General features: G+C 40.3%; 1 protein-coding gene across 4 annotated transcripts in view; it reads left to right on the top strand.

The window, feature by feature from the left end:
- SRBD1 (S1 RNA binding domain 1) overlaps window positions 1-19,401 on the top strand; it is a 251,220-nt gene that overhangs the window by 37,653 nt on the left and 194,166 nt on the right. For all 4 annotated transcript variants that reach the window (XM_030557685.1, XM_030557683.1, XM_030557686.1 and 1 more), the window contains 5 exons: window positions 2,874-3,040; window positions 4,717-4,834; window positions 5,299-5,437; window positions 14,159-14,255; window positions 17,436-17,571. In XM_030557685.1, coding sequence (XP_030413545.1) covers window positions 2,874-3,040; window positions 4,717-4,834; window positions 5,299-5,437; window positions 14,159-14,255; window positions 17,436-17,571 — 657 coding nt within the window. The remainder of the gene's footprint in view (window positions 1-2,873; window positions 3,041-4,716; window positions 4,835-5,298; window positions 5,438-14,158; window positions 14,256-17,435; window positions 17,572-19,401) is intronic.

Raw genomic sequence — 19,401 nt, 5'->3', positions numbered from 1 at the left:
AAGAATCGAAGAGAATACCACCTGCGCTCCAAACTCTTTAACCCGTACTCCCAGAGCCCTGTAGTCACTCTTGATCTGCTCAGTGTCACACCTCGCAGTATCATTTGTGCCCACATGGATGAGTAGCATGAGGTAGTAGTCAGAAGGCCAGATAATCCTCGACAATACCTCTGTAACATCTCGGATACGGGCCCCTGGCAGGCAGCATACCTCCCGGGATGAACGGTCAGGGCGACAGATGGATGTCTCCGTCCCCTTCAGCAGAGAGTCTCCAACCACCACTACCCTACGTTTCTTATTATCAGTGGTGGCAGCAGACCTCCCAGCCTTAGGGATACGAGGCTTCGCCTCCTTAACTGTTGGGGGTGATTCCTTCTCTCTTGTATCAAGAAGAGCATAACGGTTATCTATTACCACAGCAGGAGGGTTCGCAGCAGGGGTGGAGCACTGCCTGCTGCCAGAAGTAACCAGCTGCCAGTGTCCACCCTGAGCCATCTCCTCCTCCACTGGTGTGTCAGATACATCCTGAGCCATCTCCTCCTCCACTGGTGTGTCAGTAGTCCTGTGAACTGGGACAGCTACGTCAGCTGTCTCCACATGGATAGTGTCCAGGAATTGCTCATGGATACGGATGTTCCTCAGCCTAGCCACCTCCTCCTGTAGCTCTCCCACCTGCTGCCTGAGAGATTCCACCAGTAGGCACCTTTCACATTGGATGCCACCCCCAGCCTGGATATCAGTAAGTGGAAATTGCAAATTACAGTCTTTGCAAACCCACACCAGAATCTGGGTAAAAGCATCCATGCTTTGGTGCTCTGTCTGGCTACAGGCGCAGGTGGAGGAGACAGAAGCAGTGCTGCCACAGGTGTTGCGGATCCTCCTCACCATTGTAAGCCTTCCTCTGTCAAACTCTCTCAAATTCCCGTCTGCAGCTCCCTGTCCGCTCTGCTCTGCTTTAAACAGAAAGGTTTTGGATGTGGCTTGGTTTATAGGTTCAGGGGACCAATGGGTCACAGATGAGACCAACAAGGGACCCCCACTCCCTTCCTACTCCCCTTCCAAACTCCCTTGCGAAACTCCCTGTTAGCAGCTCCTGTTTGCTGAGCTCCCTGGTCGCTTGTGCGCAGCTTTATAAAGCCCTGGCCTGAGTGAATGCCCCGCTCACTGGTTAAGGCTCAGCCAGTTACCAGAGGCTTCTAGCTTTCAAACCTTCCTTGGTAGCTCCGCATCCAACTGCCAGCTACAACACACGGTCCTTCAAACAAACAAACAAACCACCACAACAACCAAACAGACTGACAAACACAGCCCTTGTTCTATGGGGCTAGATGTAGCTATGGAACACTGGGACGTGAGTGGAATAGGGCAGCACATTGTAGCGTACTCATGCTACTGTACTGTACAGCTTGCTACTACATTAAAAATATTAGAATTGATTATCAGAATTCTCTCCCTGACATCCTTAAAATTCTGCTGACTTCTAAAGGGAAGAAGTTCCTGCAAATACTGTTGGCAAACTCCTTGAAGTTCTCCCATGTCCTTGTTTATTATCTAAGCCTGTGTATGCTGTTGGTTATAACTAGGTACTCAGTAAGGTGCATAAGATATTTTATGTAGCCTCAAATGTGTTACTGTTAATGTGATTTGTATGATCGCAGGTGAGCATGTGTGTGTTGTTATATAGAGTAAAATTTTCAGAGACTTCTGAGTCACTTAGGTGTTGTCTACACATACAAGTTGTGCCACTTTCACTATTCCAAGATAATTAAAGCGATGCAAACCTCTGTAGGGTAGATCCAGTTATACTGGCATAAAGGAGACTTATCCCAGAAGAGCTTATTCCCATATACTGAGTCCACACTAGGGATTGTACTGGTATAATATATCAATAGAAAATTCTGACCCTAACTGAATTAGTATACCAGTACAAAATCTGCATGTAGATCAGGGCTTAGGGTATTTTGAAAATTCTTCCTGTATTTAATTATTGAGACTTCTGTAAAATGAGCTTGATGGCATCATTTTGGTTCCCAGTGGACCAACTCTAGTATTTTTTTTAATATAGAGTTCTGCAATGCCAGTCTCCCTGCCGCCCCCCTAACCCCCCCCCATCTACTGCAGCTATTTTTAATAATTGGGTGGGGTTTTTGTGGTGATTATTCTGCTAGAAAGTTGGCCTAGTTATGAGAATTACATATTTTGGTTAGGATTGATGTCATTCTCACCTCACCTCAGTTCAGTTTTAGTGCTTGTGAAAGGCCCTAGAGACTGAAGTCGTCTGTTTATCCACAGAGCAGCTATAGCCCTGACAGATGAAGTATAATCTTCCCCATACCACCGTATCAATGTACCTTAGCCACCCACATGGCTGAGGATATTCTAGGGTACGTTCAGCCCTTGGTTTCTACTAAGACTGATAGCAAAGGGTGCCTATAATATGGTGGTGGTTTTTGCGATGTTGACCCTTATGTGTTAGATAAGACTCTGAGATTATCAAAGTCACATCACACTTGGAACAGTCTTTAATAATGACTTTTTGGTCACCACTGACCTAGTATAACAGGATTGTGGCCACCCAGTGCTTCATGTTCATCCTACCCCCCTATGTCCGTCCCCACAGTGGCCACTTTATTTCATGATCATCATATGCCAGAACTCATTCTTTTTTCTTAATAAGTACAAATTCAAGGTCAAGGTACCTGTAGCAGTATTATAGTTTTGACACATGCTTTTGCAAGCCTGGCATTCCATCCAGCAGAGGGCAGTATTGGGCACAAAACAGCACTCTATACTGGCTGGATATGAAACTGAAGTGAAGACATTAAGCCAATTTACCAGCTTTAAAAATAGTTACTTATGTTTTCTTGTGGCAGGTCCTGTCAGAAAGAACAAATATTGAACCATGGGTGTGTGCAAACATAATTTGCCTTTTCCGTGATGAAAACACAATTCCATTCATTGCCCGGTATCGAAAAGAGCTTGTGAATAATCTGGAAGCTGATGCCTTGCGAGAAGTACAGCAAACACTGGAAGAACTACGGTAAGTAATCTAGTCAGGGGCGTGTATGTGTGTGTGAGGGAAAGGAGTTAAACGATGACCTGCTGCCAGGTCTGAGTTCCTCGTGTGCTTGGTTACAATTTGGAACTCTGTGCGTATGGTGTCTAAAAGAGCAATAGTATAATTCCCAGTAAAATATGTCATGAAGGTGGTAAGTATGCATCAGTAATGCAAGGGGGGAAAATTCCAACTAGAATGTGATCTTTTTTTTTAAATGGGAACAAAGATCTTAAAGCCAAAATACTGAGTTAAAGAGAGGGGTATCCTTGATGCTCCCCTGCCTTTCACTTTGCATAAGAAGAAAAAAGAGAGTTAGAGTTACTAATTGCTCAGTGAGGAGTTATTTTAAATATATTTTGTGATTTAGAGGCCCCTGAAGTATGTAGCCCTGAATCAGAAATAAACTCCGCTCCTTGCACTGACATCTGAACATCTGGAAAAGAAGCCCAGGGCTCCTTTTCGGTAGCTGCAAGAGTCAGTCCGCAGCTTCTAGTGTAGGGTAAGGCGAGTAGCATGTGATACCTTGGTGTTTGTAGTGGGCATGGAAGGCAGCCCCAAAATATTACTGTGATGAGGGAGCCAGGCCAAGAGCCAGTAACCCATGCACACACTTAGCAGACACAGAGGAAAGTGAGTGCATGGAGCAAGCTGCACTTTTAAGTAGGCAAGGAGGACAGGGAGTCACTCCCCTTCTGCCTCCGGGGCACATGCACACAGTCTCTCTGGGCTTGTGGAGACACAACAACCCTCTCCAAATAATATAGTTAGGGAGTCGGAAGCACTTATTTGGCCAAGCAGAGCAAGCTGCCGCTGAAGCAGCCTGCAGCTCTCCGTTAGTTCAGACTCCACCGCAGAGGCAATCAGGGCTGCCACAGTTCCTCCTTGATGCCATGGTTAGTGTGTCTTTAAAATCTATTTGATGTGCTCTAAGTGGGCAGGGAACAGATGTAAAGGTTCTGTGTGCTGAGATCTACCCCTTCCAGTCCTGGCCATTGTTGGAGTAGGAGATTCCCCTCAGATAGCGGAGAATACCTGGGACAGGAAATGGGGTTCTGGGAGGGCATGCAGTATTGTGTGCCACTGTCCCCCACTGTCAGACCAAGTCAAGTGTTTTGTAATGATTTCACTTACTAGTGGCTACTGGACCCTAAGACGTCCCTAATACTCTCTGCTACTATAGAGACAGATCCTGAGAGGTGCTGAGCATCTGCAGCTCCTGTTGACTTAAGCAAGAGTTCCAGGTGTTCATCACCCTGGATTTAGCTCATACGTACTTAATATAAATTCTTATTTAGATCAAGTGTCAGAGTTGCTGCACTTGGATCACAGGGTGGCAGTGTTACAAGGAACATCAAAGCATAAAAGACTTAGCTTAACACTCTTTGCTTGATTTCTAGATTTGGCCCCGCCCAATTAGTGCAAGCTTTGTTGATTGTTGAACAAATGAGAGAGAAATTATTAGGATTTCTACAGCATTTGTCAGAGTGGGTTCCTTGAGGCTGATATATGGTGTAGTCTTCTATAGCTTCTAAGGCCAAACACAGTGCCTCAACAACATGCTGCCATGAGACCCAGTGAGTTGGACCACATTTAGTGATAATCTTTTTAATCTGATTTGAAATGTGATTATTTATTAACATAAAACACATGTATTGTAGTACTGTTGCAAAGAAGACACATGCAACAATACAGAAGATAAAGAAAGAAGGAAAGCTATCAGGAGCTCTGTTAACAGCCTTATTAAACTGCAAAACTTTGGATGAATTGGACCATGTGGTTAGTGTCTCTTTTTTAAATATGTTAGTAAAATGTTGTACAATTAAAGAAGATGTAATGAAAAATGTTAGCTGTGACTAATGCTGTGAGAATAACTAATTTTTGGTTCGCTGGCCATTCTGAAAAATGGGGAAAAAGTAGTTTAGGATTTGAACAAAACATTTTGTTTAGTTTTTTGAGCTTTTTTTATATTTTGTAAATAAGCTGAAGCACATTTTGAAATAAAAAGTCATTTTGAATCCAGAAATTGAAACCTTTCATTTAGAAGATGTTAAGACAAAATGTTTTGACTTGGGGTGTGGATGGGGTGATATTTTTGACTGAAACAAATTGGTGAATTTGACACAAATTTGCCAATGTTCTGGTTGACCCCAAATATGTTGCCTAGCTTAGATATGGCAGAAATGTTGATCTCTGCCTTTTTAAATAACAATACATCTTGCAACTACTTTTCCGCCCCACAGTCTGCGCCATATAAAACTGGAAGTAAAGGCACCAAAGCCCAAAGGGCCAAACAACTGGGATTAGAACCTGCTGCCATATCTCTCATCGAAAACCCAGTAGAACTCAGTCTGTTTTCTTACATTAAGCCTAATGTCAAAGGTAAGTACTCAGTTCCTGTATGCGTTAATGGGAATTAGAACATACCTTGAATAAAAAACAGCTTTATTTATTAGTTGTCCTGATACTATTGAAAGTTAATATGAGAATATCTTACATTGCTTAGAGACTTCAGCGATAGATGCAGTAGAAAAAGCCAAGTTGAAAATCACGGTCATCTATTGTCTAAAAAAAATTCTGGAAAATCCTAGAAGGAAAGCTCGAGAAATGAGAACCTGCTACAGGGACCGTGGCATGAGGAAATATAGGGTGAACTTCACTACAGCACAGAGGGCCTGTCTAAGGTTCCATCCCCACTTACACCCTTGACACGATACTTAAAGTTCAGTGTTATAAAGTGCAGGCATCTTGCACTGAGGCAAATTTCATCCACCAAGGCACATCCTAAAAATGTCTGTATTTGGTGGTTGGGAGTGAGTGGGAGCCCTTTTAAGTGCTGGGTGGGTCTTCATGGTGCTGGAGAGAAGACAGTCTGGTATTGGAATGGGTGCTCTAACTACTAGTGTCACATTTAAATTCTGCAGAATTGATTCTGTCTTTGAAAATGCGTAGAGGGCAGTTTCCAACAATAAACCACGTCACCTTTTTTTACAACGCATATGCTGAAACTGCTTGTTGATACTGACTCTTACTCATCTCACATTATAAACAGTAATCAAAATATAAAGATTAACTAAAATGGTAAAGTTAAATTGGTCCAAATTTAGCATTGTGAATCAATTGGCAAAATTTCTGATTGATTAAATATCACATTTTAGAGTGCTGCAATATTTCATAAGCAAGATGTTGCAAGCACTGCTGTGTACTATACTGCCAGATAATTGATTGTGCTGGAAGAGTGCCAGAGCCAAAGGGAAGTATTTGTAATGAAAGTTGAGATCAGTTATCAGGATGTTTGAATGTTTGCATTCAAAAGGGACTGTCAGTTATTGGAGTAGCATGTTTCATTGTCATTTTTAATATTTGGAATGAATAAACCTTTCAATATTCTGCTAGAAATAGAGAATCAGAGCTTGCATTTATATTATGCCTTTCATCGTAAAGGACCATGAGGCACTTTACAAACGACATACAGATAGGAATCAGGTTCTGGTGGACAGCCTGCATGCAGTATGAAAGGAGAATAAATTTTGTTTGATCTCACAGGAGTGAGCTCCTAGTTATGCAAAAATGGTCCCATGGGATTCTGGCTTATGGCTTTTAATTTCTCAGTTGAAATTTTTAGAATATTCCTAGTCATATGTTATGTATCAAAAAGAAAAAACCAAACAAACTCTGAATTAAAAATATGTTGTTTAGATTGCAAAGTCAAGCATTCAAAAATTATGAAATGCCAGAATTTAGGCTGTCTGGAGTCTTCATTCTGCTCCTTTGTGCATATGCATTGTAATATAATTGTTAATTACATGATCACATACAATTTTTTACACAGGATCCCTTCCTCCAACAGTGCACCCGCTAGGTGGTGCTCACTCAATGGGTAGCTCTTCAATATTTCTCTTATGCTCACCATCCAATGTGCAGATGTATCCTTTATTTACTGCACCCCATCCAAATTCTGCACTGGATATGGAATTATTCATTTCCTCACATGCTTTTGTATCGTGCCAGTCATTGTAGTGTCTGAGCACCTCACAAACAAATTAATGTTTAATAGGAAAGACTTGCATTCTTTTTTACAAATGGGAAACTGACACACACAGATTAGGGGCAAAGTTTACCACTGTTTTGATTTGCTCAATAACTTGCTGCTTGTTCTGTTAATTTAGATAGAACAAAAGAACCCAAAGAGTCAAAAAGGTGTGTTAACAGGACACTGAAACAGTACAACATTAAACAGTTTTAAACAAGATTTGGGGTTTTGTATACAGAAACATCAGCATGCTTATTACCATGGTAAACACACCATTAAGAATTCTTTTAACCTTTTATTAAAGATACAGAAAAAGAGAAGGAAAAATGATTAAACCATTTTAAATTTAATGTGGTAAGTAAGGCTTTTATTTGAACAGAATCTCTTACTCCCTTTTGCTTTAGCTGTAGAGAGTCTTTAAAGGAACTCCCCCATGCCCAACCACCCTTGTTTGATTGTCTTCTCAATGGTAATAACTGCTTTTGGAGAGTAGAGAAGAAGTTAGTTGAGATGGGTTGGAGCTGTCGATGGTAGTGTTGCTAAAGTCCAGTTCTGTTTTCTAGAAAACAAGACAAACACATACACAAGGGAAAAGAAAAGAACAGCAAAGATGGAAAAATGCAGCTTCTGTCTTGGTTTTGACTTTCACTTGCAGCCTCACTGCTGAAAAACACAGGCACCACACATGGTCTTTTCAGTCACATTGCAACCTGGTAAACTTGTACTAGCATTGTTTTGGACATTGCATTTAGCTGCCTTTCTGGTCACAGGCTTACAGCAGTGTTTTAAAATAAACAGTTTTGGCTAGTTAAGTCAGACTACTATTAGAAAGTGTGGCAAAGTTCTCTGCAGGCTCAGTCCTTTTTAGCCTTGGAGAGACAGGCTTAGGCAAAGCAAAATCCTTCCAGGTCGCAAAGGGTCTGGCTGATCCCTCCCTCAGTCAGTCCCTTGTGCTGTGTTTCTCCCCTTCTGGGGACAGAGTGCAGTCTTCCTTGCTGGAAGGGTTCAGAGCCTTGCTGCACCTAACTTGCTGGCACCTTTTCTCACTCTCCTCCCTGCTTACATGCTGGGGAGGGTTTAAAAAGGCCTCCAGCAGTTGGGGCCAGCTGAACCTAATTAGTTCCCTGGTAACTCCTTTTCCAGCTGAACCTTATTTCCCCATGGCTCTCTCTCCTCAGTGGATAGGGAGAGGCCTTTTAACCCCCCAGGACTAATTACTACCCTTCCCTTTGTAGCCATTTGTCCTGAGTTTGCCACAAAGGTGAAGGAGAAGGAGAGGGCAAAAGTGTATGATATGTTGGGGAAGAGTCAACACAGCTTTTGTAAAGGGAAGTCATGACTCACCAATCTACTAGAATTCTTTGAGTGAGGCAACAAACCTGTTGACAAGGGTGATCCAGTGGATCTAGTGTACTTGGGCTTTCAAAAAGCCTTTGACAAAATATCTCCTTGAAGGCTCCTTAACAAACTAAGCAGTCAAGGGAGAAGAGGGAAGGAGCTGTCGTGGATCAGTAACTAGTTAAAAGACAGGGAACAATGGTTAGGAATAAATGGTCAGTTTTCAGAAGGGAGAGAGGTAAATAGCAGAGTCCCTCTGGTATCTGTACTGGTACCAGTACATAATCATAAATGATCTGGAAAAAGGGTTAAAGAGTGAAGTGGCAAAATTTGCAGATGTTACAAAATTATTCAAGAATCTCCAAAGCAGATTACAAAGAGTTAGATCTCCCAAAACTAGGTGACTGAATAACAAAATGGCAAATGAAATTCAATGTTGCCCATTGGAAAACATAATCCCAGCTATACATACAAAATGATGGGGTCTAAATTAGCTGTTACCATTCAAGAAAGAGGTCTTGGAGTCCCCATGGATAGTTCTCTGAACAGAATAACAGAATATTAGCTGACAGAATATTAGGAACAATTAGGAAATGGATAGATAATAAAACAGGAAATACCATAATGCGACTATATAAATCCATTGTACACCCACACCTTGAATATTGCATCCAGTTCTGGTCACCCCATCTGAAAAAAGATATATTAGAAATGAAAAAGGTACAGGGAGCCTTAGACCTTAGTCAATCTTGTGCTTTGCTGCACATTGGACTACCCACATCTTTGCCTGTAAACTGCCCTTCTCACCAAATCTTCCCATTTCATGTGGAGGTGCTTGATGTTCAGAACTCTTTGTTTCCATGTTATTCGCGGTCTTCCTCTCTTCTTGTATTTTCTGGTTTCCATTCAAGAGCAGTATTACTTGGTAAGTGTTCTTTTTCCATTCTCAGCACATGTTCTTTCTTTTGAAGCGCTTTAAACTTCAATTTGATGTTTTCTTTCAGCAAATAGTGATTGTTCCCTATATCTGCCCCTCTGAATACTGTTGTGTCTAACACTGATGTTTTCCACCTGTGACTAACACAGATATAGTCGATCTCATTTTGTGTACGGCCATGTTTTTTTGTGCTTGTTTTTATGTTGGAAGAAGGAATTGCAGATGCTAAGATTGTTTTTGGCACAAAATTCAAGAGGTCTTTTGCCATTGTCGGTCGTTGCTCCAGTTGTATGTGGAATGATGATTATTTCCCAACCTCTTTCATTTCTGATCGGGACATTAAAATCTGCCATAGCCAGGACAAGATTGTGGTCTGGTATTTCTTTCATTACATCGTATATAATCTCTCTTTGTTCTCTGCATCTGCATTGTTTGTTAGAGTACATGCCTGGACTATGATGCACTTAATATGCCGAGAGTGGACTCTAGCTGCCAGTAGCTTATCTGATATTGGCTGCCAATTCATATGTGATTTCTTTGCAGCGCTATTCATGATGATTCCTACATCTCTCTCATGTTTGGTTCCATCTGAATATAACATTGTTTTTTCTCCAGATGTTATCATACCTTGATCTTTTCTTCTAACTTCACAAAGTCCTAGGATGTCAGTTTTATATCGATCCATTTCTTTGATTACCTGTGCTAATTTTCCTGCACTATTTAGAGTTTGTACATTCCATGTAGCTATGGATGTACTCTTTTTGGCCTTCACAGTTTGGACCATCAAGTGGGTGACTACTTGATGGATTTGATCATCCACTGTCATATGTGCATCTGAATGCTTTCCAGCCTCCTCAGGCCTTGATTTTTGGTTTATGTGAGTAGTCTCTGTAGCTAGATCTTTTTTTTTTTTTATGTGATGGGAAACTGCCCCATCAACCAACCCTCTTCCTATTTGATCCGGGCTTGGGACCAGCACTGGTGGAGTTCATACAAGGAAGGGCAACAAAAATTAAGAGTATGGAACAGCTTAATGTATGGGGAAAGATTAAAGAGATGGGGACTATTCAGCTTGGAAAAGGGGCCACTAGGGGGGGAAATGATGGAGGTCTATCAAATCATGAATGGTATCTAGAAAGAGAATAAGGAAGTGTTATTTACTCCTTCACGTAACACAGGAACCAGGAGTTACCCAATGAAATTAATAGGCAGCAGGTTTAAAACAAACAGAAGGAAGTACTTCTTCACACAGTGCACAATCAGCCTGTGGAATTCGTTGCCAGGGGATGTTGTGAAGGCCAAAACTATAACTGGGTTAAAAAAAAATTAGGTCAGATCATGGAGGATAGGTCCATCAATGACTGTTGGAGCCAAGATGGTCAGGGATGCAACCCCATGCTCTGGTGTCTGAAAACCTCTGGCTATAGATGCTTGGACTGGATGATGGGATGGATCACTGGTTGATTGCCCTGTTCTGTTCATTGCCTTTGAAGCATGTGGCATTGGCCACTGTTGGAAGACAGGATACTGGGCTAGATGGACCATTGATCTGATCCAATATGTCCATTCTTATGTACTTATGGATGGGAAGAAGAAATAAGGTAGGGAAGGAAATTAACAGATTTGGTGGTGGGGGACGAGAGGTTTCCCTTCTCAGGTGGTGGTTGGGATTTAGCAGAAGTCAGTGGAGGTGGTAGTGTCATCTGGGTTCCTCCCTCTGATCCAGTTTGGTCAGAATATGCCTTCGGATCAGGATGAAGAAGGTACAGAGTCCCTGAAGACAGTGGGGGTGGCAACCATGATGGTGAAGCATGCTCCTTCCACTTTTTCAGTCAGCCAGCATCATAGTAGCCTGCTCCCTTGTTGTCTGTCTTTTATTATGTATCCCAAAAAGCTGTGATGTGTGGAACAACTCCTCCTCTTATTACATTGACTACCAATTAGGCCTAATTTCTGAAACACCAATTTTGATTGCTTGATTTCCAGTCTCTCTCTATTCTTGTTTACCAGGCATGATCTTAGCACAGTCCTTGAATTATATCAGTAGGTCCTTTTGTTTGAACTAATTTGGTCTTTGTCTTCCTTTTGCACCTTTTCCTGTTGACTTTGATTGTTCTAGTTAGTTATTTTATGTATTTTTCTCACTTTTCACAGCTGACCTTACAATTATGGTAAATTTATAGGCCCAGTTATTCCAACTTTCCCGATTTGAGAAACCTAGGTTTTTTATTGTATGAAGCATTTGTATGGCTTTCTGTATGTTCAGAGCCTTGTACAGATGTTAAGAGATTGAATACCTATTTCATACGTGAAGAAAGTTAGGGCTTGTCTACACTACTGGCTGGATCGATGGGCAGCAATCGATCCAGCGGGGGTCGATTTATCATGTCTAGTATAGACGGGAGAGCATCTCCCGTTGACACTGCGGTAAGTAGATCTAAGTATATTGACTTCAGCTATGTTATTCCCGTCCCTTCCTCCCCTCCCAGTAATGTAGACCAGCCCTGAAACAGATTTGCGCAAGGCTCCACTATATCCCTGGAGAACCAGGATTAGAAGGTGGAATCTTCTGATTCCTCCAGGCCACACTGCCTTATTGGCAGAGATGCTGAGCACTCATAGCTTCTGCTGTCTTCAGGACTGCAAGTGCCCATCACTTCTTAAAATGAGACCTCATATCAAGTTAGGCATTCAAAAAATGAAGGACATACAATTGCTGGTCTGGGCAAAATTTTGGTGTAGTAAACTTGACCAGTATTGTATAGAAAATTTGGCAGAGCCAGGGATAAAACAGAGTTCCCCTGCTTATGTGAACCTCCTTGAACCAGAAGACAAATCATGCCTCAGTCTTGATGTGCCTTTCACTTTTCGTTCGCTAAGCAGCTGAGAAACGGATTCTATAGGAAAAAGTAGCATTCAATCATATTATTAAAGGCTAGGTCGTAGTGCATGTGCACAAGGGCATAGAATTAAGATTGCTCTGGCAGCCTTAGTTCTGGTATTTCCTAATTTGGAGTGCTTGACCCTAACATTCTTTGAAGGTTTTTTCTGTGTAACTTTTTATTTTAAAAGGAAAAAAAAGCAAGAACAAATTCTATAATGTGTAACTGTGGTGCCTCATCCCATGCGCCAGCAGCAGAGTTTGAATCTTAAAATTTCGGCACTGCAGCACAGACGTCTAGCATTTGAAGTAAAGGATTAACTATTATAACTTGGTTGCAGGATTAGGCTGTTACCTTTGTGGAGGGTGTAACACTCTGGAACAGTGCTTTATGTATATGTAAATAGTCTGTTTTACAATCGGCAGACTGAAGCACATAGATTTGGCAGATTCTTTTGAGAAGTAGTGCAGCTAAATGGTGTTAAACTTGAGTGTGCAGACGCGAGTTTATGCTTGGCTTGACTGCTCTCAGTGGGATATGAAGCCTTGCAGAGTTGTGAGGGACACAATTGGTTTAACAGGTGAATCCAGAATTCATGAAGTATATCAGAAGCAGGAAACCTGCAAAACAATTGGTGGGTCTGCTGGATTATCAGGGATTAAAAGGAGCAGTTAAGGAAGATAAAGACATTGCTGAGATATGAAATCATTTCTTTACATCCTTCTTCATTTCTGAGAATGTTGAGGGGATTTCTAACCTGGATGTGCTCCTTTCTGGTAATAAAGAGGAGGTACTCTGAGTCTGAGGTGTCAGAAAAAGAGGCTTAGGAGCAAACTAATAATTTACAAAGCAAATTAGTCACCAGGTCAGAAGGTACATCTAGGACAGTGGCTCTGAAACATTTTTACTGGTGACCCTTTACACATGGCAAGCCTCTGAGTGTGACACCCCCCCCATATAAATTAAAAATGCTTTTTAATATATTTAACACCATTATAAATGATGAAGGGAAAGCGGGATTTGGGGTGGAGGTTGACAGTTCGCGACCCCTCCATGTAATAACCTCATGATGCCCTGAGGGGTCCCGATCCCCCGTTTGAGAACCCCTGGTCTAAGAGTTCTGAAGAAGCTGAATGAAATGGCTCAGCTACTAACAAAAATATTGCAATCTCTCATTTAAAAACAGCCAGTGTTCCACATTTAGCAGGATAACAAACGTTTTTGTACCTATACTTAAAAAAAAAAAGGCTATAGGAGTAATCTTGGAATAGCAGACCCTCTAAGAGTTACAGCTGTACTGAACAAAATGGTTGAAATAATTAAAAACAGAACAAAAAGCATGTGAAGATCAGGCAGCCTCAATACAGGGATCACAATGTGCTCCCCCCGTAATACTGACGTTTATAGCATTTTATGGAAAGGTACTCAGGATTCCAACAACGTAGTATGCTTAAAAAAGTGACATACTTGGTAGGTAGTGGGAGCGTATGATCCTCTGTTTTGCTTACTTATCTTGGGTGAACTCTCTTAATCTGTGTCCAAACATCTAACTTTATTATTTTTATTATTTCTAATGTATAATAAATATGAAGCCCATGCAAGTACTTTTAGAATAAGGTATAGATGTTTGATACCCATCTCTCAATTAATGTTGCTTTGATTTACAGTAACATAATTAATAATCTGTACTTGTAGAATCTGATATTAATTTTAGATGTTTTGGAAGGGATGGCCAGATGCTATTCGCTAATTCCATCAATCTGGTTTCTTTATTGCAACACTCCAGATTATTCCAGTAGCTTGTATTTATATCCTTTCCATTTGTATGTATTTAGGGATATGTTTTATTACTGATGTTGTTATTGCTAGTTTTTAGCTTCTTTATAATAATTAGCAGTATGTTTTCATTTAAGGACTTACAACCATTCAGGAAGTAGAGGCTGGAGTACAACACATCCTTGCTGACATGTTTGCTAAAGATAAGGATACACTGGATTTCATTAGGACACTGTAAGTTTCAAAATTTCATAGTCATTCACTTATTTTGCAGGTTACATGGCCAAATTCTGTCTTTTTGTGTTTGGCAGAGAACTTGCCCCACACAAATGCTGGGAAAGAAGTATTATTGGCTATCACTCTCTCTGCATACACACAATCCTTAGTCCTGTGCCTGGCAAATTTATTCAAGACCAGAATAGGAGAAATCTGTTGTGATCAGGACAGGATATTTAATCCCCTAAAGCTTGGATTTAGAATGTCTCTCAGCAGCTTCATTCACGATAGCCCCGTGAATTGTTCTCTCTCAGAGTTTTAGGGGGATTGAAAATTGGAAGGAAAATTTTCCATCACTTGCGGCTTCCTCACACTGCAGCTTTTCAAGAATTTACCCATAAGTCGTGTGCATACAGATTAGGCCCTCAGGGCCAACCTGAGACCTAATGTCTCACTTCACTTGTACCCTCTTAGGCCAGGGCTGGATGCAGCCTATAAAAGTTAATAGCTCATTTTCTGTGGTTTAATTCTTAAAGCATAGAATCAATACAATTAAAACAGTGTGAAGATAATAGTCTCCTGCTTTAATATAAATGCCAAAGCAAATCAGAGAGATTTATTTTCAAAGCAGGAGACATTGATCTTTGACTGCATTTGAATAGAATGAGTTTATTTTTGTTATGTGAAATACTGATTTAATTGGTTCATCTGATGAATTGATGCAGTAGAGTGACAGTTGCTCTTGCTGCGTTGTTATTAGTGCAACTGTTATCTATATGGAGCAATTTATCCAGAAAAAGTAATTTTTTTAGCAATATACTGCATTATGAATTGGGTAGGATCTGATTGGCTGATATTATAGATGGGGCCATACCAAATTCATCGCCATGAAAAACGTCTTGGACCATGAAATCTGGTCTCCCGGGTGAAATCTGATCTTTTGTGTACTTTTACCCTATACAGATTTCACTGGGAAGACCAACATTTCTCAAATGGAGGGTCTCAACCCAAAAGGGGATGGGGGGGTGTCACAAAGTTATTGTAGAGGGTCACAATACTGCCATCCTTAATTCTGTGCTGCCTTCAGGGTTGGGTGGCCAGAGAGCAGCAGCTGCTCGCCAGGCACCGAGCTCTGAAGGCAGTGCCCCGTCAGCAGCAGTGCAGAGGTGAAGGTGGCAATACCATACCATGCCACCGTTACTTCTTTGCTACTGCCTTCAGAGTCAGGCGTCACTTTGAGGACTGCTTTGCGTGAGAGAGATGCTTTTGTAGGTTAGCCACCCGTGTTCTTTTACTACTTTGTTCTCAAAATAATTAATTCTGCAGATAACCAGAAAATGCTTAATGGAACATTGATGTCCTGCGCGCTCATATTTTTAGAAACTCTGTTCTGTTGTATCAGTCTAAACTACAAATTAAGAATTGTTGCTGTGGAACATTTTCTTTTTTTTTTTAAAGGATATCCTAAAATTCAGCTGTCTCTAATAAAGTCATAGTAGGGTATGCCAAGAAGCAAGTGGATATTGAGTTTGGCTAAATGTTGAAGTGAAATTTAGAGAGACAAGGTGGGTGAGGTAATATCTTTTACTGGACCATCTCCTCTCTAATATACTGGGACCAACACAGCTATAACAGTACTGCATACAAAATGAAATGTAGGCATTTGCTAAATACATTATATCTTTGCAGCATTCTGCAACCTCATGAACTCTATTTGTATGAAATGACAGAAGAAATAAACATATTTGAAAGCTTTTTCCTTTTGTATTTTAACTTTATAATAACATTATTTGCAATGAGGTTAGAATGAATAATTGATTTAGGACTGGGTTAAAACAAATACTTGTTTAACGGAGTGGTCTATGTTGAAAAGAGGAGTTATAAGTTAACACACAATGTTAACAGGATCCTTTTATGCATGGTAAATTAGAATAACATTTAAAAAAACAGTTTCATTTGGCAGGGTTGCACCAATCATGGGCAGGTTATAGCTTTCATAAACTGGTTTTTAAAATATTTTAAAACTGGAGTTTGGCTAGAAATCAGTAAAGACTAAGGGTAACATTTTCAAAAGCATCTAATTCACTTTCAGTGAGACTTAGGCTCCCAAGTGCCTAATAGCTTGCCTACTTGGGGGGAAATTATCCAGCATAGCCATTCCAGAATAGCTACTCCAGTGTAATTTAGCAACTGGGTGTAACTCCTTGGTGTAAACACTCTCTTCTGGCATATTTTAGATACTGTGTTCACATGAGGAGCTATTCCAAAATAGCTGTTCTGGTCAGTTTTCCCCATGTACAGAAGCCCACTTTTGAAAAAGAGATTTAGGTTCCCAAGTGTGCTAGGTGCTTTTGAAAATGTTATCCTAGGTTACTAACCTAGGTTACTTAGTATTGTGAGGATGAATGAGAGAAGCACCTGAATAAATGTTGCTCTTTTCTCTCCCTCACTTTCCAAGAAACTCAACTAGTCCTTCTGCAGTTTTCTAGACTGTCATGCTCCCCATCCACCTATTGGTTTCTTTGGTCTGGAGCCACACCTTTTGTCTCACCTTTTGTCGTTATTCTCAGCTGGCTGCTCATCGGATCAGGCCGGTGTTAGGATCCAGTAGCCCCAGAAGTATAGTTACTCAATCAGACAGGTGTGGGGGACACAGCCAGGGGGTTGGCAGGACTGTGTCCATCTGGGCTTCCAGATAGAGTCTCTCTGCCCCAGCCATAGACCAGTTCTTCTCCTTCCATGCAACACCTTATATGGGCCTTCCCAAGCCTCCAAAAATGTCTAGTCTCCAGGTTTAAAAAACCTTTGGGGCCAGTTAGTTTCATATGAGTTAAAACTTGCTTCTCATCCACAGTACTGTCATCCCTTGGCTAGTGAAAACCCCCAAACTGCAATGTAAAAGGAGCCTTTGGGCTCCCCACTTAGATCACTCTTGAGAAGGATATGGCTCAGCTTTTCTGAGCTCTGCTTGAAATTCTTTTGCTGTCCATATATTAACTATATCTTATGATTTCATTCGTGTCCCTAAGACATGTTATGCAATTCCCTTATGATGATTGACATAAAATGCAATTGACAACAATAGTATCAGCTTCATATTTATTTCTGTAGGATTTTGTATTTTAACTCAAACTCCAGTTACACTATTAAAGGCTTCATGTCATATCACCCAATTAACTTACTCTTCTTTGTATTTAGATGTCAGCAAAGGTACATATGCATCCAGTCAGCCTTGGCAAAAGTGTCATCAAAAAATGTAAATGAGAAAGATGTTAACAAATTCCAACTGTACCAGAATTTTTCTTGCAATATTAAGAACATTCAACATCACCAGGTACACATTATGAATATGCTATTGATTTTCTTTATAATGGTAACTGACAGCATGTATACATCTCCTAGAAAAAAAACAGTGTCATAAGAATTTCCTTTAAAAATTGAGTTTACCCATTTTTTTATTTCACAATTCAGTCACCTGAGGTAACGAAAGACACTGGATTCTTGGAAAAGTAACTTAGAAGGTTAAAACACGTTAAAAAATTGAAGTGGGAATTGAGTACTCAGGAGTGTTTATGTCTAATTAAAGTGACTATTAAAGCAAATGTATTTAAAGAGTCAATAGCAGAGTGTTCGATACCAATGAGATCCATTTGCTGAAGGAGAATAGGGCACATGCTCTGTTTTTCCAAGGCAATAAGCAGGTACCAAGCATTTGGAGGAAAAAAGAGAAGGTTAAGTAGTTTATCCTGACAAGGATAAGAATATAGGTTATTTTACTAGTTTTTCACTAAGAGCAATGCTTTTTTCTTGGTAGTTCTTTGGTCATGTCTTCTTCTGTTGTTTGCTTCAACACTGAGTGGCTCAGAGACCATCCACATGGGCAAAGAGTGCTCTGAGCCACTCGGCATTAAACCTGTCAGTTGAAATTGTGCAAAGCAGCAAGAAAAGGTTAGATAATTGTAGTTAAAGGTGACCTGTCAATATAGTACTTAAAAAGAAAAAAAAGATAAGTATTCAGCAGCTTCATTTGTGCTGAATGCTTCAAATAAGAAGGTCAAGGGAAACATTCAGCATATAACATACTGAAGACATAGGTAGTATTTTTCCTGTTTGACAGGTGATCAGTCTTCTGATCTGAGAGGTCTTTCTGATAGTCTTAAATGATAACTGTAGAGCTGTAGGTCTTCAAAAGGGATTATGGGAAGAACGATTTCTGTACTGGAGGGGAGCTTTTTCCATTGATATGCAACCCCCATCAGTACATATGCTGCTCCAAATTGCTTAATCTTAGAAACAGAGGTGCACACTTCACATATTGCTCTGAATATTCTAAATGTAGAGAATTCTGCCCTGATGGGCTGACAGGCAACGTGTATACCTTCTGGACACTGTTCTATTATTTAAACGAAGAACCTTCATTAATCCACAAGAAGTGTCTAGATTTGTAGGTGGCTGTTTTCTACTTCTGCTCTTGTATAACATTTCTTTATTTCTGTGACACTATCTTCATTGCTTTGTCCTGTTGCCATTTTAAAAAGCCATGTGAGGTTTTGCCTGTTAAAGTTGATTTTGACTTTTGTTTTGAATTCTCCTGAGTGTTTTAAAGTGGATTTGTTATGCTGAACACTTGCCATAGAGGTACTGAGGTTTGAAATTAGTTCACGTGTAATACTACAAAGATTACATTATTTCTAGCAATCTGGTTATTGGGGAAAGGATGAAATTATTACTAATAGTTTTAATATCCAAACCTTGGTGTAAATGTGTAAGAGGTCCCTGCTATGCTTTTTTTATTAAGTGTCAATGTTTATAGCATTTTATCATATTTTTACAGTAATTGGTCTGTAGAGGTTTACGTTAATGAAGTCTGAAGAGCTCAATTAGCTCAAGCCTAGACTATCATTTTTACAGTATTTCTTATAAATGATTTATATTTTATCATAAAATACTGTGGTGTGTCAAGTTTGTAGATCCCTACTGGAGATTGTTTTTCATTTGAAAAAAGACAGCTTCAACCATTGCAGACTGATCAGTTTCTCCATTACTGAAGTGGCAGCAAAAATAGATTGCTGTTAGAATGCGTAATAAAGATATAAGATCACACAATGTGTCCTAACATGGCTCACTGAGTTATTGAGAATAAATCAACATCTATTCACGTTTC

The sequence above is a fragment of the Gopherus evgoodei genome, chromosome 3 (assembly GCF_007399415.2).
Source record: "Gopherus evgoodei ecotype Sinaloan lineage chromosome 3, rGopEvg1_v1.p, whole genome shotgun sequence".
NCBI lineage: Eukaryota > Metazoa > Chordata > Testudines > Testudinidae > Gopherus > Gopherus evgoodei.
Note: the sequence above shows the minus strand (reverse complement) of the source record. Positions and strands in the feature narration are given on the sequence as shown.